The 23,020-nt window shown below is 50.6% G+C and overlaps 2 protein-coding genes across 2 annotated transcripts in view; one reads left to right on the forward strand and one right to left on the reverse strand.

Moving 5' to 3' along the window:
• FGD1 (FYVE, RhoGEF and PH domain containing 1) overlaps positions 1-14,473 on the forward strand; it is a 44,370-nt gene extending 29,897 nt beyond the window's left edge. Inside the window, exons 9-18 of the mRNA XM_004598298.3 lie at positions 3,250-3,308; positions 3,460-3,606; positions 3,979-4,071; positions 4,155-4,234; positions 10,531-10,561; positions 11,034-11,135; positions 11,454-11,579; positions 11,757-11,918; positions 12,865-13,008; positions 13,488-14,473. Coding sequence (XP_004598355.1) covers positions 3,250-3,308; positions 3,460-3,606; positions 3,979-4,071; positions 4,155-4,234; positions 10,531-10,561; positions 11,034-11,135; positions 11,454-11,579; positions 11,757-11,918; positions 12,865-13,008; positions 13,488-13,793 — 1,250 coding nt within the window. The 3' untranslated portion in view covers positions 13,794-14,473. The remainder of the gene's footprint in view (positions 1-3,249; positions 3,309-3,459; positions 3,607-3,978; positions 4,072-4,154; positions 4,235-10,530; positions 10,562-11,033; positions 11,136-11,453; positions 11,580-11,756; positions 11,919-12,864; positions 13,009-13,487) is intronic.
• A 304-nt stretch (positions 14,474-14,777) lies between these two features.
• On the reverse strand, positions 14,778-20,041 carry TSR2 (TSR2 ribosome maturation factor). Its single transcript, XM_004598299.2, has 5 exons — positions 19,928-20,041; positions 19,666-19,756; positions 16,326-16,417; positions 15,670-15,846; positions 14,778-15,422 (listed from the first exon to the last, which is right to left on the reverse strand). The coding sequence occupies exons 1-5, from the start codon at positions 20,006-20,008 to the stop codon at positions 15,288-15,290; spliced, it is 576 nt and encodes a 191-aa protein (XP_004598356.2). The 5' UTR covers positions 20,009-20,041; the 3' UTR covers positions 14,778-15,287.
• Between the last annotated feature and the right edge of the window lie 2,979 nt (positions 20,042-23,020).

Genomic DNA, 23,020 nt, shown 5'->3' on the forward strand with positions numbered 1-23,020 from the left:
AAAGGGGAGGGAGCCATTGACCCACCTGAACTGAGAGAGACTGAAAGCTGTGCTTGAGCGATAGCACCTTCTAGTAAACTGGGAGGGCCTGGAAACTGAAGCCTGGCACGTGAACAGGGCAACTGGAGGCCTGAGCTGGACAAGCAGGTGTAGATCTTGTTGAGGACCAAAACCTGGTCACAAAGAGAACCTCCTAGGAGGACGAGACTTGGTCTTGGGGCCGGTGCAGTGGCTCAAATGATTAATCCTCTGTCTGGAACCACAGTTTGTGTCCCAGCTGCTCTATGTCTAATGCAGATCCCTGCTTATGGCCTGGGAAAGCAGCCGAGCATGGCCGTTGGGATCCTGCACCCAGCTGGGAGAACTGGAAGAAGCTCCTGTCTGCTTGGATCTGCTCAGCTCCAGCTGTTGTGGCGATCTGGGGAGTGAACTAGCAACTGAAAGATATCACTCCCTCTGTCTCTCCTCCTCTCTTTTTGTAACTTTGCCTTTCAAATAAATAAGTCAGAAAAAAGAAAAACGCATATTACAAAAGCACTGTGCACAGATTCCAAGTTTATTTGCATGAAAATAACTATTTTCATTCAAATTTCTATAAGCTTTTTGAAGTAGCCTTGTACATTCTTGCTGATATTTTTCACAAATATTTGACAGAATGAAATTTGTTTATGCAAGTTTGTATTCGTAGCAAACCTTAAGGGCCTGGCGCAGTAGCCTGGCAACCTGGGTCCTTCCCTTGGGCACGCGGGGATCCCATGTGGACGCCAGTTCTGATCCCAGCAGCTCTGCTTTCGGTCCAGCTCCCTGCTTGTGGGGCAGACGGGGGCAGCCTAAGGCCTTGGGACCTTGCACCCACGTGGGAGGCCCAGAGGAGGCTCCTGGCTCCTGGCTTCGAATCGACTCAGCTCTGGCCATTACGGTCACTTGGGGAGTGAGTCAACGGACAGAGGATCTTCCTCTCTGTCTCTTCTCCTCTCTGTGTATCTGACTTTGCAGTGAAAATGAATGACTCTTAACAAAAACAAAGAAAGAAACCTTGAACATTTGGAAAGTTCTTAAGAACCCTACATTGGTGCCATTTATAAATGTTGGTTTGTATTTCGTTATGTGAATGCACCAGAATTTATTTAACTGAACCTGTATAATTTTCTAAGTTTATAAGTTTCTAGTTTGGTACTGCAATGGCAATGTAGATGGAATGTGTATTTTCAAATACAAATGTCTATATTCAGAATTGTTGAGACGAATGGGATTACTTCTTTGTTTCTTTCTAAAAGGAAGGACTTTTTGTAAAGATTTGTCTACCTATTTATTTATTTAACGGCAGGGTGACAGAAAGAAAGGGAGAGACAGAGGGATATCTTTCATCTACCAGTTCAATCCCTAAATGGCCGTAAAAGCTAGGTTTGGGCCAAGCTGAAGCCAGGAGCCTAAAACACCATCTAAATTTCCCACATGTGTGTCAGGGGCCTAAACACTTGGGCCATCTTCTTTGGCTTTCCCAAGTGCATTAGCAAGGAGATAAATTGGAAGCAGAGCAGCTGAGACTTAAAGCCACCACTTCTGACATGGGAATGTCAGAGTTTCTGGTAGTGGCTTCATCCACTGTGCCACAACACTGCCCTTTAGAATAAGAACTTTTTTGTTTTTATAAGGTTTGTTTATTTTTATTTGAAAGCCAGATTTACAGGAGAAGGAGAGACAGAAATATCCTCCATTCATTGGGTCACTCCCCAAATGGCCTCAATGGCTGGAGCTAAGGCGATCCAAAGCCAGGAGCCAGCAGCTTCTTCTGGGTCTCCTACATGGTGCAAGGCCAAAGGACTTCAGCCGTCCTCCACTGCTTTCCCAGGCCATAAGTAGTGAGCTGGATGGGAAGTAAAGCAGCTGAAATACAAACCAGAATTCACATGGGATGCCAGAACCTGAAGATGGAGGATTAGCCTGTTGAGCTGCAGCACTGGCCTCACAATAAAAATTTTTAAATCTTTTATTTGTCTTGCGAGGTAGAGAGATGATTACATGAGTCTTCAAAAAGTTCATGGAAAAAGGCATGTTCCAGAAAAACCGCATGGGTTTCAATTGTGTCTATACCAGAATACACTGATCTTTCAATTCCATTGTATGTGAACTCTCAAAAACATCTGTCTATGTGCTTGAAAGTCAGAGGGACAGACACAGAAAGAGCAGGACAGAGAGCTTGCCCATCCACTGCTGTACTGCTACAAAGCACGGAACAGCAAGGGCCGGCCCAGAACTCAGGCCAAGGCTCCCGCCTGGGGGGGCGCACTCTGGGACTTGAGCTGCGACCTGCGGCCTCTCGTGGTACGCATTAGCAGGAAGCTGGAGCCAGAGCCAGCACTGCAAGCAAGCACCCCAGTATAGGAAATGAGTTTCCCAAATGGCATCTTAACTGCCAAAACCAAATAGTTGCCCCCTCCAGGAATATTCTTGAAATACCCTCATAAAAGTAGCACACACGGGGCATGCATGATGACCAAACAGGCTAATTTTCCACCCACCAGTACCAAGATCCCATATGGACATCTAATCGTGTCCCAGCTGTCCCACTTCCCATCCAGCTCCCTGCTTGTAGCCTGGGAAAGCAGTCAAGAGGACGGCCCAAAGCCTTGGGACAACTGCATCCACATGGGAGACCCAGAGGATGCTCCTGGCTCCTGACTTTGGATCGGCTCAGCTCAGCTCCAGCCATTGCAGCCACTTGGGGAGAAAACTAGCAGATGGAAGATCTTCCCATCTCTCCTTCTCTCTGTAAACCTGCCTTTCCAGTACAAATAAATAATAAAATCATAGTATACATTTTTGTATCAAAAGCATGAAAAATACAGAAACATCTGAAGAAGACAATAAAACTACCCATAGTCCCACCATCCAGGGACAACTTGTTAAACATACGTGCTTCTTCTTCCAGTTACTTACATAAAACTCTTGTTACTGTTCGTGGTCATAATGATCTTGGCAAGTTTGCATTTATCAGATGGCTGCCATTTGTCTCCAGGACTGATTTCACTGTTGGGCCATTGAGGTTGTGTTTGACTTTACATGATGTTTTTCTGGAACTCCTCGAGACCGGCACTTTTTGAACTTGGCAGAGGGAGGGAAAGGGTGGCGTGGTGTGTGTGGCGGGGGGAGCATGAGGACAGGGGGAGGGTCTCCAGGAGGGAAGAAACCGCTACAAACCCGCGCTGTTCTCATTGCCCATGTGACGTCACTGCTGTGTGCCCACAGAGTCTCTGGAGCTGATAGCCACGGCAGCAGAGCACTCAAATGCTGCCATCCGCAAAATGGTGAGTGGCCCTGCCAGCCCCTCCCCTCCCACTGGCCACCCATGTGTCCTTGAGTGTGGGAACTTTGCAACTTGGGTGGGGGTGGAGGGAGCTCTGAGGGGCAGTGGGCATCCCAAGCCTGCATTGCCTTTGGCTCGCTGTCTCCTCCCAGGAGCGAATGCACAAGCTGTTGAAGGTATATGAGCTGCTGGGTGGGGAGGAGGACATTGTCAGCCCCACCAAGGAGCTCATAAAAGAAGGTCACATCCTGAAGCTGTCAGCAAAGAATGGGACCACCCAAGACCGATACCTCATACTGGTAAGTGCCACCTGTGGGCTTGTGCGTGGGTCATGCCCTGGGGCGCGTTGACCTGGTACTCATCCCACTGTGCCTCCTGAGAGCCACTCTTTCCTCTAGGAACTCTGTATTCTCGCTAACTGCACTTAGGGCTCTTTTTCTTTTCCCCTCAGCTGGCATAACTAAAGCCTTAGGGAGGAGGGACAAGCCCAAGATCACCTAGTGGGAAGTCAGGCTCTTGCCTTACCACCCATGTGCCCACTCTGGCTTTTTCTCCGCCGACTCCCTTGAGTCCTCAGAAGTAAAGCTTGGGGAGTCCCCTGAGGGTAGGAAGCTGGGCCACAGGTTCCCCAGCTCCTCCCTGACAGCCATCCCAAACCTGTTCCTTTCTAGTTCAATGACCGCCTCCTTTACTGCGTGCCCAGGCTGCGGCTCCTTGGCCAGAAGTTTAGCGTGCGGGCACGCATTGATGTGGATGGCATGGAGGTGAGCACCGGGACATGGGCGAGGGGTGCGTGGTATGGAGCGCTGGGTGGCGGGCGCAGCACAGCCCTTTGTCTCTGCTACAGCTGAAGGAGAGCTCCAACCTCAATCTGCCTCGGACCTTCCTGGTGTCAGGAAAGCAACGCTCGCTGGAGCTCCAGGCCAGGTACTGCCTGTGCCCTCTCTTAGCCCCCTCTCTGCCTCAACCATTCCAGACCTACAGATGGTTCCAGATAAAAAGTGGGCACCTTCTCCCACGCTCCCAGTCCACCCCCTCAGAGATCCAAGCTTGCTCTTCAGCAGTGGGGGAGATCCCTGAGGGGTAGCCAGCATTCCGACTTGGGGTGAGTACTTGCCGAGGTGGGCGAAGGCATCCCTTCCTGCCTATGGAGGACAGATAAGCCCCCACCTCAATCAGAACCAGCATTTTCTTCTGGTGGGCTTCATTACAGAAGGGGGACTAAACCAGGAGTTTATTGTAATATCCACAAAGCACGGTTTGGGATGGTAGGGAACAGGTGCATAAGAACTGCTTACTAGAAGCCATGCAGTTCCTGCTGACTGAGGCGTGGTAAGGTGTGCTGGCTAGATGCGCTTTCCTCAAGGCTCGCCGAGCAGGTAGTGTTTTTATGTGCATAACTTCCCTTAAAAATGGTTCACTGTCTAAAAACCACCTATTTATACACACGTATTTATCCACAAAAGTGCTTCCAAAAGTTCCTGGAAGATACAATTAAAAGTTTATTTTTATGCAAGAAAAGCTTGGAATCCCTGTACTTTTTCCTAATTTACATTGTCATACACTTCTCAAAGACATGCAGACAAACGTACACATGGAACAAACACAGTAAGACTGTTTCTGAAAACTTTCCACATACTTAGGGAGTAGAGACTGACTGTGCTTGGGCTCTCCGGCCTGCTTTTTGAGAGTTTTCATAATGCCAGTTTTTAAATCATAGCATGAGTTTGCCCAGCCATTGAACAGAAGGGCTTTCATCTGCACCCTCTCCAGATCATAATCATAGCTCATGTTTCGAATTTTAACTGCATTGAAATTGCTAGAATCCTTACAACAACTCTTAACAATCTACCCACTTTACAGTTGAGAAAATAGAGGCACAGAACCATTACATACATTTCCCAACATCCCACAGCTAGAAAGGAACAGAGCTGCTGTTAATGCTCAGCACTGTCTGGACCCGGAGTCCACGCTGCGGACCACTGACCATCAACCTCCTACAGACTCGGGTGAAAGGCCATCAAGGTCACAGTCAGAGAAAGGACTGGCTGAGATTGAGTAGAGGGAGAGAGAGAAATGAGTGAGGAGGATGAAGTAAGCCGGGCGCTGAGCCCTAAAGCTCAGGGAGACCAAGAGCCTCACAGAGCTCTGGGTGGGGCACTGTCGGTGCTGGGGGGAGGGAACGGGGAGCCCACAGGAACGGTAGCATTGAAGAGTCCCACTGAGCAGTGCAGGCTTTCCTCCTGCTGGTAGCAGGCAAGCACAGAGCGTTGGCTTGGAGATCACTGTCACTACCCTAAAAAAAAAAACAAAAAAAACCTTTTCATTGAAAATGTTGAGCTATCCAGACAGGTAGATCACGAGCCCTCATCGGCCCATATCTTAGACAAACATCTTCCGTCCGCTGGTTCACTCCCAGGTAAATGCAACAGCCGGAACTCAGCCAATCCAAAGCCAGGAGCCAGGAACTTCTTCTGGGTGTCTCCCACACAGGTGCAGGGTCCCAAGGTTTTGTATCATCTTCTACTGCTTTCCCAGGCCACACACAAGCAGGGAGCTGGATGGGAAGTGGGGCTGCCAGGACACGAACCAACACCCGTATGGGATCCCAGCATGTGCAAGGCGAGGAATTTATGCCTTCCATGGGTGGTTTTAGCCTGTACAGCAAGGTTTAGAACCATTCATTGAAGAGTCAACAACTATTCACGTTTGTCTTTTATTTTAGAAGCATTTTCAAGAAAACTACAAAGACCATGACACTTCAGCATAAATGGCCAAAACACAGCCGTGGCTCTTTTTGTTTGTTTGTTTGTTTGTTTAAATATATTTTCAACTTTCCAACCAATCCTGTCTTAGGATTTCATCTTTTTTAAGATTTTTTTTTTTTAGTTTTTGTTGGAAAGTCAGATATGCAGAGAGGACCAGAGACAGACAGGAAGATCTTCCATCCATTGATTCACTCCCCAAGTGGTCGCAATGGCCGGAACTAAGCTGATCTGAAGTTAGAAGCCAGGAGCTTCTTCTGGGTCTCCCTCACAGGTGCAGGGTCCAAAGCTTTGAGCCGTTCTCGGCTGATTTCACAGGCCAAAACCAGGGAGCTGAATGGGAAGTGGAGCGGCTGGGATACAAACCTGCACCCATAGGGCTCCTGGCGCATGCAAGGCGAGCACTTTAGGCATTAGACTACTGTGCCAGACCTTATTTTTTTAAATTATTTTTTATAAGACTTATGTTTTTAAATATTTATTTATTTTGTTGGGAAGGCAGATATACAGCGAGGAAGAGAGACAGAGAGGAAGATCTTCCTTCTGATGGCTCACTCCCCAAGCAGCTGCAACGGCTGGAACTGAGCCAGTCCAAAACCAGGAGCCAGGAGCTCTTCCAGGTCTCCCATGCAGGTGCAGGGTCCCAAGGTTTGGGGCCATCCTCTACTGCCTTCCCAGGCCACAAGCAGGGAGCTGGATGGGAAGCAAGACCACCAGGACCAGAAACGGCGCCCATATGGAATACCAGTGTGTTTAAGGTGAAGACTTTAGCCACTATGCTATCACGCTGGGCCCATAACATTTATTTTTATTAAAAAGGCAGATTTATAGAGAGAAGGAGAAACAGAAAGATCTCTATTTCCTGTTTAACTCCCCTAAATGGCTGCAATGGCCAGAGCTAAGCCTAGAGCAAGGAGCTTCTTCTGGTCTCCCACGCAGGGACAGGGTCCCAAGGCTTTGGGCCAGCCTCCACTGCTTTCCTAGGCCACAAGTAGGATAGAAAGTGGAGTAGCCAGGACACAAACTGATGCTCATGTGGGATGCTGGCATTTGCAGGTGAAGGGTTAGCTAGTTGAGCCATTGTGCTGCCACAACTGCGACTCGTGAAAATCAAAACTGGCACCTGTTCACTGTAAATACATTATCAGCTGTAAAATTTAGATATGAATTCGTTAAGAGTCATTTATTCACTTAAGGGCAGAATTACAGAGATTGAGGGAGAAACAGAGGGGTTCTCCATCTGCTGCTTCACTCCCCAGATGGCCACAACAGCCAGTGCTGGGCCAGGCCAAAGCCAGGAGCCTGGAGCTTCTTCTGGGTCTCCCACATGGAGGTAGGAACGCAGGCACTTGGGCCATCTTCTGCTGTTTTCCCAAGCCCATTGGCAAGGAGTTGCATCGGAAGTAGAACAGCTGGATCTTGAGCAAGTTCCAATATAGAATGGCAGTGCCACAGCTGGTGGCTTTAAATGCTACACCACCATGCCAGCCCCTGAAATAAGGTTTTTATTTAAATATATATATAATGGGGCCCAGCGTCCTTGCCTTGCACGCGCCGGGATCCCATATGGGCACCAGTTTGTATCCCAGCGGCCCTGCTTCCCATCCAGCTCCCTGCTTGTGGCCTGGGAAAGCAGTGGAGGACGGCCCAAAGCCTTGGAACCCTGCACCCACATGGGAGACCAGAAGAGGCTCCTGGCTCCTGGCTTCAGATCGGCCCAGCTCTGGACATTGCGGCCACTTGGGGAGTGAATCAATGAATGGAAGATCTTCCTGTCTGTCTCTGGTCCTCTCTGTATATCTGACTTTGCAATAAAAATTTTTAAAAATCTAAATATATATATATATATATATATTTTTTTTTTTATATATATATATAAAAAATTGGGGGTTGGCACAGTGGCATAGCAAGCTAATCCTGTGCCAGTGGTTCCAGCTCCCTGCTTATGTGCCTGGGCCCCTGCACCCACTTGGGAGACCCAGAAGAAGCTCCTGGCTCCTGGCTTCGGTCGGCTCAGCTCTGGCCATTGTGGCTACTTGGGGAGTAAACCAGCAGATGGAAGATCTTCCTCTCCTCTCTTTCATGCTGTAAATCTGACTTCCCAATAAAAATAAATAGATCTTTTAAAATGATTTTAAAATCTATGTTTAAAATACAATCAAATAAAGTCTCCCCAGAATCCTACCACTCATTAGCCACAGTAATGTGTTCTTAGACTCCTTTACTTGTCGCAGCTTATGAGCGTTCTCCAAAATACAACTTGAAAGAATTACACGGTGAGCACCTTGTAAACCCACCATTAGGCTGCGCCTCCAATCCAGATCCCTGTTAATATCCCTGGGAGAGCAGAAGAAAACGGCCCAGCTGCTTGGGCCTCTGTCATTCACGTTGGAGATGGAGTTTCTGGCTTCAGTCTGGACCAGTTCCAACCCTTGTGCTCATTTGGGGGAGTGAACTAGCTGATGGGAGCTCTCCCTGTGTCTCCCTTTCTCTGTAACTCTTCCTTCCAAGAAAATAAACCTTCAAAAAAACTTGAGAGGGTTAGGGAATCTTTTCCTCAGATGACCACAACAGTCAGAGCTGGGACAGGCCAAAGCTGGATGCCAGGAACTGTGTCCTTGTCTCCCACGAGCGTGGCAGGGACTCGAGTACTTGAGCCATCCTTGCTTTCCCAGGTACCTTAGCATGAAGGGAGCTGGAGAGAAAGCAGAGTTAGCTGGGACTCCTAGCTGATACTCTGAGATAAGAGGCTGGTATCTTAAGCAGAGGCTTAACATGCTACACCACAACATCCACTTTCCCCGCCCCCCCTTTTGCTTGAGGCAAAGTTTCCAATGCAGGTGTGACAGCAGGGACCAAGTACTCGAGCTGTCACCTGTGGGTTCAGCACGTGTTCACCAGCAGAAAGCTGGAGTCAGGAGTGGAACTGAGCCTTGAACCTTGAACCCACACAATTCAACACAGGGCACAGGCATTCCAGCCTGTGTCTTTTTCTTAAGATTTTTTTTTTTTTACTTATTTGAAAAAGTTACAGAGAATGAGAAAAACAGAGAGGGAACTAGAGCTTCCATCCACTGCAGGATCCCCTGCGGCCTCGGCAGGGCGGAGCCAGCCTGTAGCCAGGACCTTTAGCCGAGTCTCACTCACGGCTGCAGTGGCCCAAACACTTGCGCCATCTTCTGCTGGTTTTCTTAGGCCGCTAGCAGGGAGCTGAATACAAAGTGGAACAGCTGGGACTCAAAATGGCATGTTTATCAGATGCTGGCCTTGGCAGACAGTGACTTAACGTGCTACACGGTAACACCTGTGTCCCTCACTTCCCCCTGCAACCAGTGCCTTAACTACTAGACCAAACTCCCAACCCTAAACTTGCTTTAATTTCATTTGTCATGAACTAATGCAAGTCCCCTCATGTATATTTTTGAAACAAATGGGATAGTATGTCTAAAGTATGTTCTCTTCAGTTAGCAGATTATAAACATCTTTCTAGATCATCAATGTTCTTTTGCAGTAGTGACACCATGCTTTTTGATTTGTACCTGACTCCTTATTATTGAACACAAGCTGCTGCCCAGTGTTCACTCTAAAGAGCACCGCAACTGGGCATGCGCACAGCTAAATAATGAGTCACGTCCTTCATTTTTCATAAAGTGGTTCCAAGGATGTCACCAAACTTTTCATACTACAGGAAGACTTTGGACATTTGGCATGTGGATGTGGAAGGAGGTTAGAAGAGGCCGCATGGGAAGCCACAAAAAGGCTGGGTCCCATTGCTAGAGAACCCTAAAAGCAGCAGCGCCAGGAGAGAGGCCTTGGAGGCTGCACGGCGCACGGGAGAGGCAGAAGACAGACAGCGGGAAAGGGAGGGCACACTGACTAACCACAGACTCCCATTCCAGACAGCTTACTGGGCACTTTATCCGTCTCCAGTTACTGCTCACAACGACTCAGAGTGATAATCATCTCCCTGGATGGATGAGAAAATAATGACAAACTGCCCTCTGATCGCAAGCTTGACTTCCATTTACTGAAATGTTTTGTTGTGTATTCTAGACACATTCTGACACATATACACACACCCTCACCCTCCACCTGAGCCTAGCACTCCCCTGGAGGAAACATTCCCATCAAGCTGCCACCCCAAATTCAGGCTGAGGTAGGTCCCTGCCTCCAAGCTCCTAGAGCGGGTTTCAGCTTGCTGCAATGCCCATCTCACTTGTAGTGGCCCTTTATACTAGACCAGGTGCTCTGTGGGGACAGGGTCAAGTTCCTGGCACAGGGGCCAGAAAGCGTTACTGAGTAGTGGATACTTTTGCCCACGGTTACACCACAAGAATAACGAGCGAAGCAGCAGAGGGTCAAAGCCCAGGTCTGTCTAACGCCTGAAGTTACCACTGCGACTGCTTTGTGTTGGCCTGACTAACCCACACCTTTCTTCTTCCACCCCTTCTCCAAAAGGACTGAGGAGGAGAAGAAAGACTGGGTCCAGGTAACCTCCAGGAAGGCTTCGTGGTAGGGTGCTGGCTGGGTGTGGGGGGGCCTCAGAAACTCACATATGACCAGAACGGGCCTAGACACATGCCTTCCAACAAACTTGACCATGCCCATTTGACAACTAAGCACACTAAGACGCAGCAGATAACAACTAGAACTCGCAAATCCTCTTAGAAAGCTGCCTCCCTTGGTTATAATCCCAGTGAGTCAAGCCCTGTAAGACCTTAAGTCAAAGCGGCAGCCAGGAAGACCAACTAAGGACTGTAGCCACGCTCCTTATCTTGCATAAGACTGAGGCCTGGATTTGCAAAGCAGCTTGCTCAAGGTCGTGTGTCTCTTAGGAGCAAAGCTGGGCCAGAACCCAACTTCTTTGACTCTAGGCAAAAACTAAGGAAAGGTGAGGTGAGGGTGGAAATGGGTGGTTTCTAGGGTGACGGGACCTCTCATGTCTTACACCTGCTCCCCAGGCCATCAACTCCACCCTCCTGAAGCATGAACAGACGCTGGAGACCTTCAAACTATTGAACTCCACAAATCGGGAAGATGAAGACACTCCACCCAACTCTCCGGTAAGCGGCCCCACACATCTCCCCTCACACTGACCCACAAGTTTCCACTTGACCTTGAGATAATCTACCTTTCCCAGAGAGACAAAGCATGACCTCCCAAGTGCAATCTTCTCTTGCCAGGGCCACCAAATAGAAATGACTTGGCCTCAGGAGCACAGTGACGTAGGGGCAGAGCTAGGACTCCAGGGCAGGTTTTCTGAACTTGACCACAAGTCCCCCTCACTCCTGAGATGATCCAGACCTTGAGGGAATGAGCAGGGACTGGCTGGACTGGGCTGGGGAAGAGAGATCTGACCTGGGACCTGACCTTGCCCCTAGAATGTGGATCTCGGGAAGCGGGCACCCACGCCCATCCGGGAAAAGGAAGTTACCATGTGTATGCGCTGCCAGGAGCCCTTCAATTCCATCACCAAACGCAGGCACCACTGCAAAGCCTGTGGCCACGTGAGTGTTGGGAGGCAGAAGCACAGCGGGAGGGGGTGGGGCACAGGCTTGGATAGCCTGAGCAGCCACATACTGGGGTACCCTCCAAGTAAAGGGAGGCAAAAAGACTGGTGTGGGAGTTGGTACCTCAAAGGGGAAGGCCTGTTGGAATCAGGCTCTTGCCCACTTGCCACCCAGGTGGTTTGTGGAAAGTGCTCCGAGTTCCGGGCCCGCCTCGTCTATGACAACAACCGCTCCAACCGTGTGTGCACAGACTGCTACGTGGCCTTGCATGGGGTGCCCGGGAGCAGTCCAGCCTGCAGCCAGCATACACCCCAGCGCCGGAGGTCCATCCTGGAGGTAAGCCCCGACTCCCACAGTGCTCCAGTGGGGCCCCGGTCACCCATGCAGTGATGGAAGAAGCTGGGACATCTTTTAAGATGGTAGGTGCCCTGTGCACCTGCTCATCATGTGGTTCAGGCTAGCAGTGAGTGAAAGGAGTGCAAGAATGCATGAAAGTGAGTTTTATTGAAATACTTTACACACTTAATCCTCACAGTGGCTAGAGCGCCCTTGCTGTTACCACTCCATATTTCACAAATGAGGAGAGGGAGGCCCTAGAGTGGTCACCAACTCTGAGTGCAGAGCTGTGATTTTTTTAAATAAACAGATAACACAATATTAACAATAATAAAAGACCATATTGCATCAACCCACAAGTCCCCACTGTTAACATTTGTCTTTCTAGGCGTGTGCACATACATATTTTTCAGTTTTTTTTTTTTAACAAATGAATGTACTTAACACTTAAAAAAACATTTCTGTGCCAGAAACTACTCTAAATGCTTTGCATGTACTAACTCACTGGGTCCTAACAGTACTCGGTGCTCTGCTTCCAAGTCGACACATTTCCATCTGGTGCTCAGATTCCCAGCACTACCTGAGCGACAATGCTACACGGCCCCTGGCTGGAGTGCAGGGAGCAGATGTGTGATGATGAAAGACGAAGGCAGGGTGAGGTCCAAATGTGTGGCTGACTTGGGGAATAGAGACACTGAATGAAGAATGCCTCCCTGGCACTTACACACTGCAGTACGGCGTAGACAGCCCTTCTGGCAGCTCTCAGGGCCAGCAGGCAGCTGCGTCTCCATCCCGGAGAGACACTGCACAAATCGCCCCTGCACCTTCAATCTGAGACATGGAAATAGCAATCTCTATACCAGTGGGGGGAGGAGGTTTAAAGGCAGGAGGCCCCAGACTGGGCCTTCTGTCAACACGGATGCCCCATGCATGTCTCCGGCCACAGAAGCAGGCCTCCGTGGCTGCCGAGAACAGCGTCATCTGCAGCTTCCTGCACTACATGGAGAAGGGTGGCAAAGGATGGCACAAGGCCTGGTTCGTGGTCCCTGAGAATGAACCCTTGGTGCTGTACATCTATGGAGCCCCTCAGGTATGCATCCTGCTCCTTCCAGGTCTTGGCCACAAGCGATAAGGTGAGCCCAGCCTTAACTAAGGGAACCACAACTTCCATCCCCGAAACAGACTGATTAGACACAAGGGGCGACTGTGGGCCAGGAATGGAGAGAAACTTGGGGGGTGGGGAGGGAGCGTGGGAGTAGGGCGTGGTTGACTAGCAAGTTAGTTCCAGTTGGAGAGGGGCAAGAGCATTCCAGATAGGGCCAACAGCCTAGGCAAAGGCCTGGAAACATTTGGTAGGTGGGAGACTAGCCCAGTTGGTTTGGGGTGTGGGAAAGGACGTGTATTTTAACTAGCCTATAGTTCAGGCATCTTATTGGTAGCAGTACAGCCGTGGAAGATTCTTGAGCAGGGCAAGGAAAAGAGGGAGGCCGATGCGAAACCAGATGGAGGCTGGGGTGTGGGGGAAGGCCCAGCTACAGTGACTGTAGCTCCTCCATTCCTCTTCTGCAGGATGTGAAAGCCCAGCGCAGCCTGCCCCTCATTGGCTTCGAGGTGGGACCTCCTGAGGCAGGGGAGAGGCCTGACCGACGGCATGTCTTCAAAATTACTCAGAGCCACCTGAGCTGGTACTTCAGCCCTGAAACAGAGGAGCTACAGCGGCGCTGGATGGCCGTGCTTGGCCGCGCTGGCCGTGGGGACACATTCTGCCCAGGCCCCACACTGTCCGAGGACAGGGAAACCGAGGAGGCACCTGTGGCAGTGTCCGGAGCCGCTGCAGAACCGCTGGAGGCCCCCCAGACCCGAGACAAGACCTAGACGGTGTGGGGCAGAGGGGGGAGCCCGGTAGCCCCTGCCCCACACTCTAGCTGCCCAGATCCGATTGCGGGGGCTGCAGTGCCCTCCCTCCCAGCTCAGTCAATACTTGAACTCCCATCACGGGCACTTTCAATCCCGAATGCTGGGTCCTGGGTTTTTTAATTCATCTTTTCACAAAATGTGGGCTTTTAAAAAAATATTCCTACGGTGATGTTCCTCTTCTTTTTTTTTAATCCCTGTCCCCAGGGAGGTTGGGAGCCCAAACTAGGCCATTTTGCACCCACCCCCATATCCCCAAAGCATCGTGCCTCCCTCCACCCGATGTCCCCCCCACCTCCTCCCAAAAGCAACAGGGGCAGGAGACCTGCATTCCAGTGCCAGCCCTGCCACCTCAACCACTCCACCCATCTGACACCGCATGAGGGGGTAACCAGACCCTTGCTGCCAACCCCATGCCTTCTGCTTCTACCCGGCCTCAAGGCTACCCAGTATTTTCTCGTCCAGACCCATGGCAGGGCCACCGGGCAGGACAAGGGGGATTGGGGGTGGGGGGAGGACAATGGATACTCTTTGTTTTGTTTTTGTTTTTTAAGAAAAAAAAAATACAGTTTATTTCAGGCTTACAGTAACTTCCAGAGCACTGCTGTGTGTGTGTTTGTCCCCAGTACCAGGCTGCTCAGGCGGGCCCAGAAACTGCTCTCTTGCTGAACTCCCAAGTTCAGCTCCCAGAAGACTGCTTCCAAGGTTACTCACAGGCCAAGCCACAGAGTCAACAATAAGCTAGCATTTATTAAGTTCTTAGGCCACATCCCTGGACTTCAATGGGATGCGCGAGCACGAAGAAAGAAGTTGGAGGAGAGAGCAAACAAAGCCCCAAGCTCCCAAGCTGCCCACTTAGCCAAGGTCTTGGCATCCCCAAAGAAACCCCAACTGGGAGGCTGGGCTACAGAGAGGGAGCACTTGCCGGGAGGCGTGGGGTGTGGGCAGGGACACACGGCTGCTGGGGGAGGCTGAGGAAGGCGAGGGGAGAGCGGGCCACACTACGTGCATTGCAGCTATTCTCACGTACAACTCTTACATGTTCACCTCCCCCTTCCTGGTCCAGCCAGGCCCTCAGTGCCAAGCCCCAGTTCTCTTTCTGGTCCTTGCTCTTCACAAATCCACCTGCCCAGGGGCAAGCTCAAGCTTCTGCTCCAGCCACACTACACTCATTCGCGCCCTCCCCTCTTTACACTGCCATTACCGGCGAGGCACTCTGCTGGGAAATGGGGCCTCCAGACGCAGAAGGTATCTTAAGGCCTGAGGGGATGCGGTTGGCTGGGTCCTATCACCCACAGGGACCCTGGAGCGAACTGGACAGGGGAATGAAGGAGAGGCTGGGGAAAGGGTAGCCAGTCCAGCGGTCAAAAACCCTCCACAACCCTCGCCACACACACACAAGGAAGTCTCAAAAACACTTAGCAAACCAAGGGCCCAAACCAGCTTCAGCCCTGCTCATTTCTTTCTCCGGACAATGGTCCAGCCATCTTCCACTATATCCTCTTCCTTAATGGTGGGCACACTTGGATCAGCGCGCTCAGGCTGGGGGCGAGCCTCTCCAGGAACACCTGCATCACTTGTCGCCGTGACCTGGTGGGGAAGCAGAGGGCAGCCCTGAACACGCGAGCCCCTGGAGAGCCAGGCTCAGCTCCCAGCCTCTGCCCGCTCGCTCGCTCGCTCACTCGCTGAGGACGAGTGGACGCTGACCTCAGTTAAGTTCCCCACGCTCTTAACGCAATATGCCAGCAGCCCCCATTTGTCACTTCTCTGTGACCCCAGATGCTTTCCCAGCAAACGGAAACCATCCGTACCCCACACTCCAAAGCACCCCCTTCACCTCCATCTCTTCCACACTGTCCACATCGGCTTCAATCTCATCAGCTTCTTTTGGGGTGCTAACGGCGGTGGCTGTGACCTTGCACTTTTTCTGTGTGATGTGGGAGGCCATCTCCTTCAAGGCAGCCCCGTCGCCCCTCTGGAAGTGGCAGAACAAGGTCTGCAGCTGCTGGCTCACCTGCCAAGAAAACATTCAAGCAAGCCTGCATCTTTCTGGCAGTCTGCCACAGAAGCAGCCAGTGGCCGGCCAGAGTGGGAAAGGGAAAGGAATTTTCCAGCAGAGAATGGGGCTCCTGCCTGCCCCCACACCCAGTAGTTGACCAGTAAAACAGCCACACACAAAGGCTTACAGCACTAAGGGAAGGCCTCTAGCAGGGAAGGGAGAGCAATCCGGTCATGGGGACCTAGAATAACCAGAGCTCAAGTACACAGGTGCCCCTCGGATGGGACTGAGGGCCAGGCCTGGCTGGCAAGGACCTACAGAGAGAAATAAAACGACAGACGCAGCATTTGGAAAAACCTAAAAAGATCCGATTCCACTAACCACAGAGTGTCGGATTTGATGCACAGCCCAAGAGAATGGTTAGAGTGGAGGTTCTTGAGCCAAAGTCAACAGCTGAGGCGCAGACAGTGCGCGCGGGACCACAAGCAGCTCACCTGGGGCAGGCTGCCATCCTCCACGACCGTATCAAACTCGTTGGTCATCAGCTCGCCTAGGAAGTCCTCCACCTCCTCAAGCTCCAAGTCAGCTGAGAAGTAGGAAAGCAAAGGCCGGCTGGTCAAGGACCAGGGCCGACCTCCTCAGCCCTGCCCACTACTATTCAATACCTACTTGGTGGCTCCACTTCTGGGAAACAATGAGGCCCACACAATGAGCCTTTCATTTGCTAAAATGCTCTGCATTGCAGGTTTTTCTTTCTTTTTTTTTTTTTAAGATTTATTCATTTTATTACAAAGTCAGATATACACAGAGGAGGAGAGACAGAGAGGAAGCTCTTCCATCCGATGATTCACTCCCCAAGTGAGCCGCAACGGGCCGATGCTGTGCCGATCCAAAGCCGGGAACCTGGAACCTCTTCCAGGTCTCCCACGCGGGTGCAGGGTCCCAATGCATTGGGCCGTCCTCAACTGCTTTCCCAGGCCACAAGCAGGGAGCTGGATGGGAAGTGGAGGTGCCGGGATGAGAACCGGCGCCCATATGGGATCCCGGGGCTTTCAAGGCGAGGACTTTAGCCGCTAGGCTACACCGCCGGGCCCTGCATTGCAGGTTTTTAACACGATTTTTAAAAACGTCTAATCAGTAATACCTAATTTTCAGTCGGCTGCATCCTGATTCCTAGCCTGCCCTTCACCCACTTACGTCTGGCCTGTTCTAACAGGCCTCCCCTCTAAGAAACCTGGAGCAAGCTACTTAGACCTCCTTAGGCCTCAGTTTTCCCATCTGTAATGTGGGGTTAATCATGCTCTCCCAGAAGGTCTGTTAGGAGGAGCCATCCCATGCAGTGTCTGGCACAGGGGCAATCCATGATGCAGGCTAGCTCCCATCAGTCAAGGCCTGGAGGTCTCTACGAGGAGAGATGCTCCCAGCTGTGGCTCCACTCATACAGAAGGCTGTAGGCCAGCAGGCAAGCTGAGAAGAAACGGGCATGCTATCTCCAGGAATGCATTCTGCGGCCTCCACAGCCCCAGCCTCCTGTGAGACTCTGGCCAAGCCCTCTCTGGCCTTCAGCTATCCCGCTGATACTCGCTCTACATTTCTCTGAATTAGAAAATGAGTTGGGGGCACGGTGCCATGGCTTAGTGGCTAAATCCTCTCCTTGCACACACCATGATCCCACATGGGTGCTGGTTCATATCCCAGCTGCTCCACTTCCCATCCAGCTCCCTGCTGGTGGCCTGGGAAAGCAATCAAGGACAGCCCAAAGCCTTGGGACCCTGCACCCACATGGGAGACCTGGAAGAAGCTCCTGGCTCCCAGCTTCGGATCACCTCAGCTCCGGTCACTAGGGCCACTTGGGGAGTGAACCAGCAGATGGAAGATCTTCTGTCTCTCCTTCTCTGTGTAGATCTGCCTTTCCAATAAAAATATTAAAAAAAAAAAAGACTGGAAAGTCTTCCACGAAACTCCTTACACTGTCGCACACGTGCTGTTCCCTGGTTTTCCCCACCTCTCAGCCTCGCAGCCAGGGCAGCCTCCGCCTCCACCTCCTCGGGGCCTGTGCTTCACAGCTACCTGGGACGGGCCACAGCCAAAGCGCATTCTACTCCAAACCGCTGTTTCTCATCCTCTCAGGTTCCTCGCTACCCAGCCGAGGAAGTAAAACCACTCCAGCCTGCCTCTTTCCCCCACCCCGTGCCCCTCTTCAGGCAAGCCTTCTCCCAGGCTGCAGCCTTCTCGCCCTGTCGCCACCGCCCTACTCGGTGCCTCCATGACCTTGACAAAAGCAGCCTTCTCATCATGGGTCTTGCCCTCTCCAGTCTGTGCCCCACATTGGTTACTTTCTCAACTTTCTAGTCAGCAAAGCCCATCCTATTACTCACCTTAGAACCTACCCAGGAATTTTTATCACCGACTGCAGTGTTTCATAGTTTGCCTTTGAGAAATATCTGTTCTGCTGGGTTTTAAGGGAAGCTATCCATAGCAGGCTAATGGGAAACAAAGGTAAATAGGTTTCTTTTTAGTGCTTCTCATCCTTAGCCAAGCCTAGAATATGTAAATGAGTGTCGGGAGTCAAGCGGCAGGTGAACAGAAGAGCTTTTCTTAACAGAATTTGCCTGGAGAAGCTTTTTCTTCGCTAAAGATCTAATGGAATGAGTCTTTCTCAGCATGCATTTTGGAAACCCTGGCCTCAAGGGTGAAAATCAAAGGCCCCATCAGGCCTTCCACGTCTTGCTCCCCTCGCTTCCCCCCCCCCCATTGCATTCTATACCAGCCCACCCCACACCCGTGCAAATACCCTCACTACAATACTGAGGTCCCTAACTCAGTAGCTGCTCACACCACAGGCGCATGGTTCACTGCGCCACCTCAAGGCCGTTATAGCCTTGTCATTGAAGTCCCAGCCCAGGGGCTACCCTTGTGGCACAGTGCATTAAGCTGCCATCTGTAATGCCCACATCCCGTAGGTACACCTGTCCCAGGAGCTCCATTTGTGGTCCAAGTGTCTGCTAATGTGTATTGGAAAGCAGTGGAAGATGCTCCCAGCCCCCACCCACAAGAGGTTCCAGGGTTATAGCCTGGCTGAGCCCACCCATTTGGGGAGTGAACCAAGGGATGAGAGATCTCTCTCTCTCTCTCTCTCTCTCTGTAATGCTGCCTAGGAAATGAATAAATCTTTTAATAAAAAACAAAACTCAGACCTATCTCCACCTCCCCCAGTCCCCTGAGCTTTTATCAGAAGAGCCTGTCATCCAGGGTTGTAACTGTGTATTCTCTGTGCTAGAAAATGGATGAGGAATTTTTGCAGATCTGGTGTTCCTGGTTAACCCCTAAGGCAGCGTTCGCTCTGCAGATCCCCACACGTAATGACTGACCAAACAGAATGGCAGAATGGCCCACGTCAGATGCGCTAAAATTGTAAAGTAATGGATGTGGACAATTTAGTACTAAAAAATTTTAAAAATGAGGTAAGACACTTTAATGGTATTTTGTAAAAACATATTGGAATAGCCTGAATATATTGACTTGGGTGTCTTGTTATTTCAATCTGCTTCTTTAAAGCAGCTGTTTAAAAGAAAGAAAAAAGAAAGCTTTAAACTACAGGATGTGACTCTCTTAGGACAGTGCCAAGATGGATGTTTGGTGTCCATGATGAAGCAAACGATTCAAAGAGCTGTAATATGCATTCGCCTCCAGGATCCCGACTGCAAAGTCAGTGTTTACTCCACCTCGGCTTTAACTCTCCCCTCGGAGGAAGCGCGGGGCGCCCAGAGCTGCTTTCCTCCCATCCCTATCCCCACGACACTGCCAGACAGCTGCGCCCGCAGGGACACTCACCATTGCGCAGGAAGTAATCTTCCACCGCAACCCCCAGCCACTCGGCCTTCTCCTGGCTGTGCACGCCCCCGAAGCCATTGTCCACCGCGATCTGCGAAGACAGGCCCGAACCCACCACGTCAGCGTGCGAGCTCGGTCGGCAGGCACAGCTCTGGGGACCCGCAGCTTTTGACACCCACACAAAGCACCTCAGGGAGTCTCGCTGCTCGAGCTCCTGTTCCTCCCCGAGCCCTGAGCATGATGCTGCGTGCGATCGGCTCACCTGCAAGGCCGGCCAGGCTTCCAGCGCAGCGCGGACACCAGCCTTGAAGAGCTCTCGTACATCCTCCCCGGAGCCCGCCATCACCGCCTCTGATCCACGTGACACCCGAGTGGCCAGATTCTTCAATGCTTCCGCCCAGGCAGAATGAGCCGAAGGCCGAGCCTGAGAACAGACAATAGAAAAGCATGTCGGAGCAATCGATGGCTCCGCCGCCTTGACCCTGGGGCGCTCCGGGATTCCTGGGAATTGACCAAAAACTCCGTGGGGAGCTTATTACAGATGTGGATCAGGTGCCACTCAGAGAGCATATTTTTAAAAATTGCATTTAAGAAAAGAAATGATTTAAGCCCTTACCTGCAGCGCTGGCATCCTATACGGGCAAAAATTCCAGTCCTAGATGTTCCACTTCTAATCCAGCTCACTGCTTCTGGCTTTATAATGTAGTTAGAGATTGCAAGCTGCAGGCAAATGCGGCACACACCACGACGGCCACGTGCACGCACAGAACAAACAAAAATTAAAAATCAGAAGAAGGCAAACCTACGAACACCCTAATCTCAGAGGCATAGCTTCCGGAACAAAAGAAGTCTTGGCTGTGTGTGGTACTGTGTTCCAGGCTTAACAAACTAGTAATTTTTCGTAAGATTTATTTTATTTTTATTGGAAAGGCAGATATATGTATAGAGAGAGGAGGAGAAACAGACGATGATCCACTCCCCAAGTGAGCACAACGGGCCGGTGCGCGCCAATCCAAACCAAGGAACCAGGAACCTCTCCCAGGTCTCCCACGTGGGTGCAGGGTCCCAATGCATTGGGCCGTCCTCAACTGCTTTCCCAGGCCACAAGCAGGGAGCTGGATGGGAAGTGGAGCTGCCGGGATTAGAACCGGCGCCCATATGGGATCCCGGGGCGTTGAAGGCGAGGACTTTAGCCGCTAGGCCACGCCGCCGGGCCCACAAACTAGTAATTCTGAAAATATAAATAAATAAATAAATAAATAAATAAATAAATAAATAAATAAATAAATAAATATTGAATTGGGTGCTTCAAATTGATGTACTTACAGTAAACAAAATCTAAGAGAGCTATTTCATTGATTTGTTTGTTTTTACAACCAGGGACAGAAAAAAAAAATTTCCCACCATTGCTTCACTGCTCACGTGACTGGAACTGAGTTGATCCGAAGCCAAGAGGCGGGAACCTCCTTCTGTGTTTCCTACGTGGGTGCAAGTGTCCAAGTACTTAGCCCACCCTCCACTGCTTTTCCAGCCCACAAAGCAGGGAGCTGGATGGAGACTGGAGTTCCCAGGATAAGAAGCAGCACCCATATGGGCTATAGCACCAGAGACAGACACTTAGCATTCTATGCCACAGCACCAGCCCCAAAAAAGCGATTTTCATAAATGTTAAGTAGGTCGTTACCTTGCACATCAAAGGTTGCAACTTTGAGCAAGACTAACAAACACTCCTGACATTTCTGACCTAGACAGTGCGGTCAAGCGGTTGACTCCTTGCTCAAAGACTGATTAGCTACAACGTTGCAAGCCCAGGGTCAATACAGAGTCATGCAGCCTTTTAAGCTACTGCTGCTTTTCATATCACAGTGCTGCTTCAAGTCCCAGCTGCTCTGCTTCTGATCCCAGCCATTGCTCTGGGTCCACAATGTAGTATTTGTAATGTAAGTTTAAGACTGTTACCAAGGACCCGCGCCATAGCCTAGTGGCTAAAGTCCTGGCCTTGCACACTGGGATCCCATATGGGCGCCAGTTCTAATCCTGGTAGCCCCACTTCCCATCCAGCTCCCTGCTTGTGGCCTGGGAATGCAGTTGAGGACGGCCAAAGCTTTGGGACCCTGTGACTGCGTGGGAGACCTGGAGGAGGCTCCTGGCTCCTGGGTTAGGATTGGCGCAGTTCTGGCTGTTGCAGCCACTTGAGCAGTGAATCAACGGATGGAAGTGTCTCTCCCCTTCTCTATATATCTGATTTTGCAATAAAAAATAAATCATTAAAAAAAAACTGTTACCAAATTTTGGGGAAAATATCTATATTTGTTTTTCATGTGAGCTGTAACATTTCAGAGTGCCCTAACTTTTATTGTGAAATGATAAATACTCTTCAAATCGGCTGTGCTGAATCACCAGAGACTTTTTTTTTCTTTAATATTCATTTATTCATTAATTACATTGCATTACATGACTGGGATTCCCCCCCTTCACCCCAAACCCTTCCCCTATCATGAATTCCTTCACCTCAATGCATAACCACAGCTCAAGTTCCGTTGAGATTCCCTAATTAAAAGTTTACACCATACAGAGTCCAGCATCCCACTTGTCCAGTTCAAGTTCAACGGCCTCTTAGGGAGGCCCTCTCAGGTTTGTAGGCAGAGCCCGCAGAGCGTCACCTCGATCAATTAGAAGCTCCAACATATCATCAGCAACAGTCCAGGTATGATGAGGCTGGTGCAGAGTCCACTGATTGACATAGTCCGTCTTAGGGTTTCCCCTTGTCCAGTTTTCCGCTGCAAGCATAAAGCTGAGGTGGTTGATTCATCTACTCCATTTTCCATCTTTTTTTGATTAATGCTTTGATTCCTCCATTTTGTTCAGGGGAATCCCCCTAAAAAAAACTTTGAGGCATTCCCAGTCCAGGCTCCTACATGTACTACTAGTAAGCACAGTGCCCGCCACCGTCCATCACTCCGATCAGCTGGTGGTTGTAACCCCTGGGTTGGCTCTCTTCTGAGCCCCGACCTCTATTGGAACCAATGAGTATCGCAGCTCTCCCCGGCTCTGCCCATCACACTCTCGTCCCTCACCTAAACCAGTGGGAGGAGTGCTGGTCGGGTGTTGCATTCCCTGCTAGCACAGGCCATTTCACCTTGGCATTTTGTGTTTTATACTGTTGTTGTTGTTGTTGTTGTTTTTTTGTTTTGTTTTGTTTTTATCGCAACCAAACCCGGCCAGGCCCCCACACAGTTTCAGCACTTGGGCTTGCCAGTGGATGACGTGAACCGACTCAGCCTGGTCTGCCCCAACCCGAGCCAAGTGTATTCCAGTGGGTCACATTCCAAAGCCTCTTCTGGGTTATTTACCT

The sequence above is a fragment of the Ochotona princeps genome, chromosome X (assembly GCF_030435755.1).
Source record: "Ochotona princeps isolate mOchPri1 chromosome X, mOchPri1.hap1, whole genome shotgun sequence".
Classification (NCBI taxonomy): Eukaryota; Metazoa; Chordata; class Mammalia; order Lagomorpha; family Ochotonidae; genus Ochotona; species Ochotona princeps.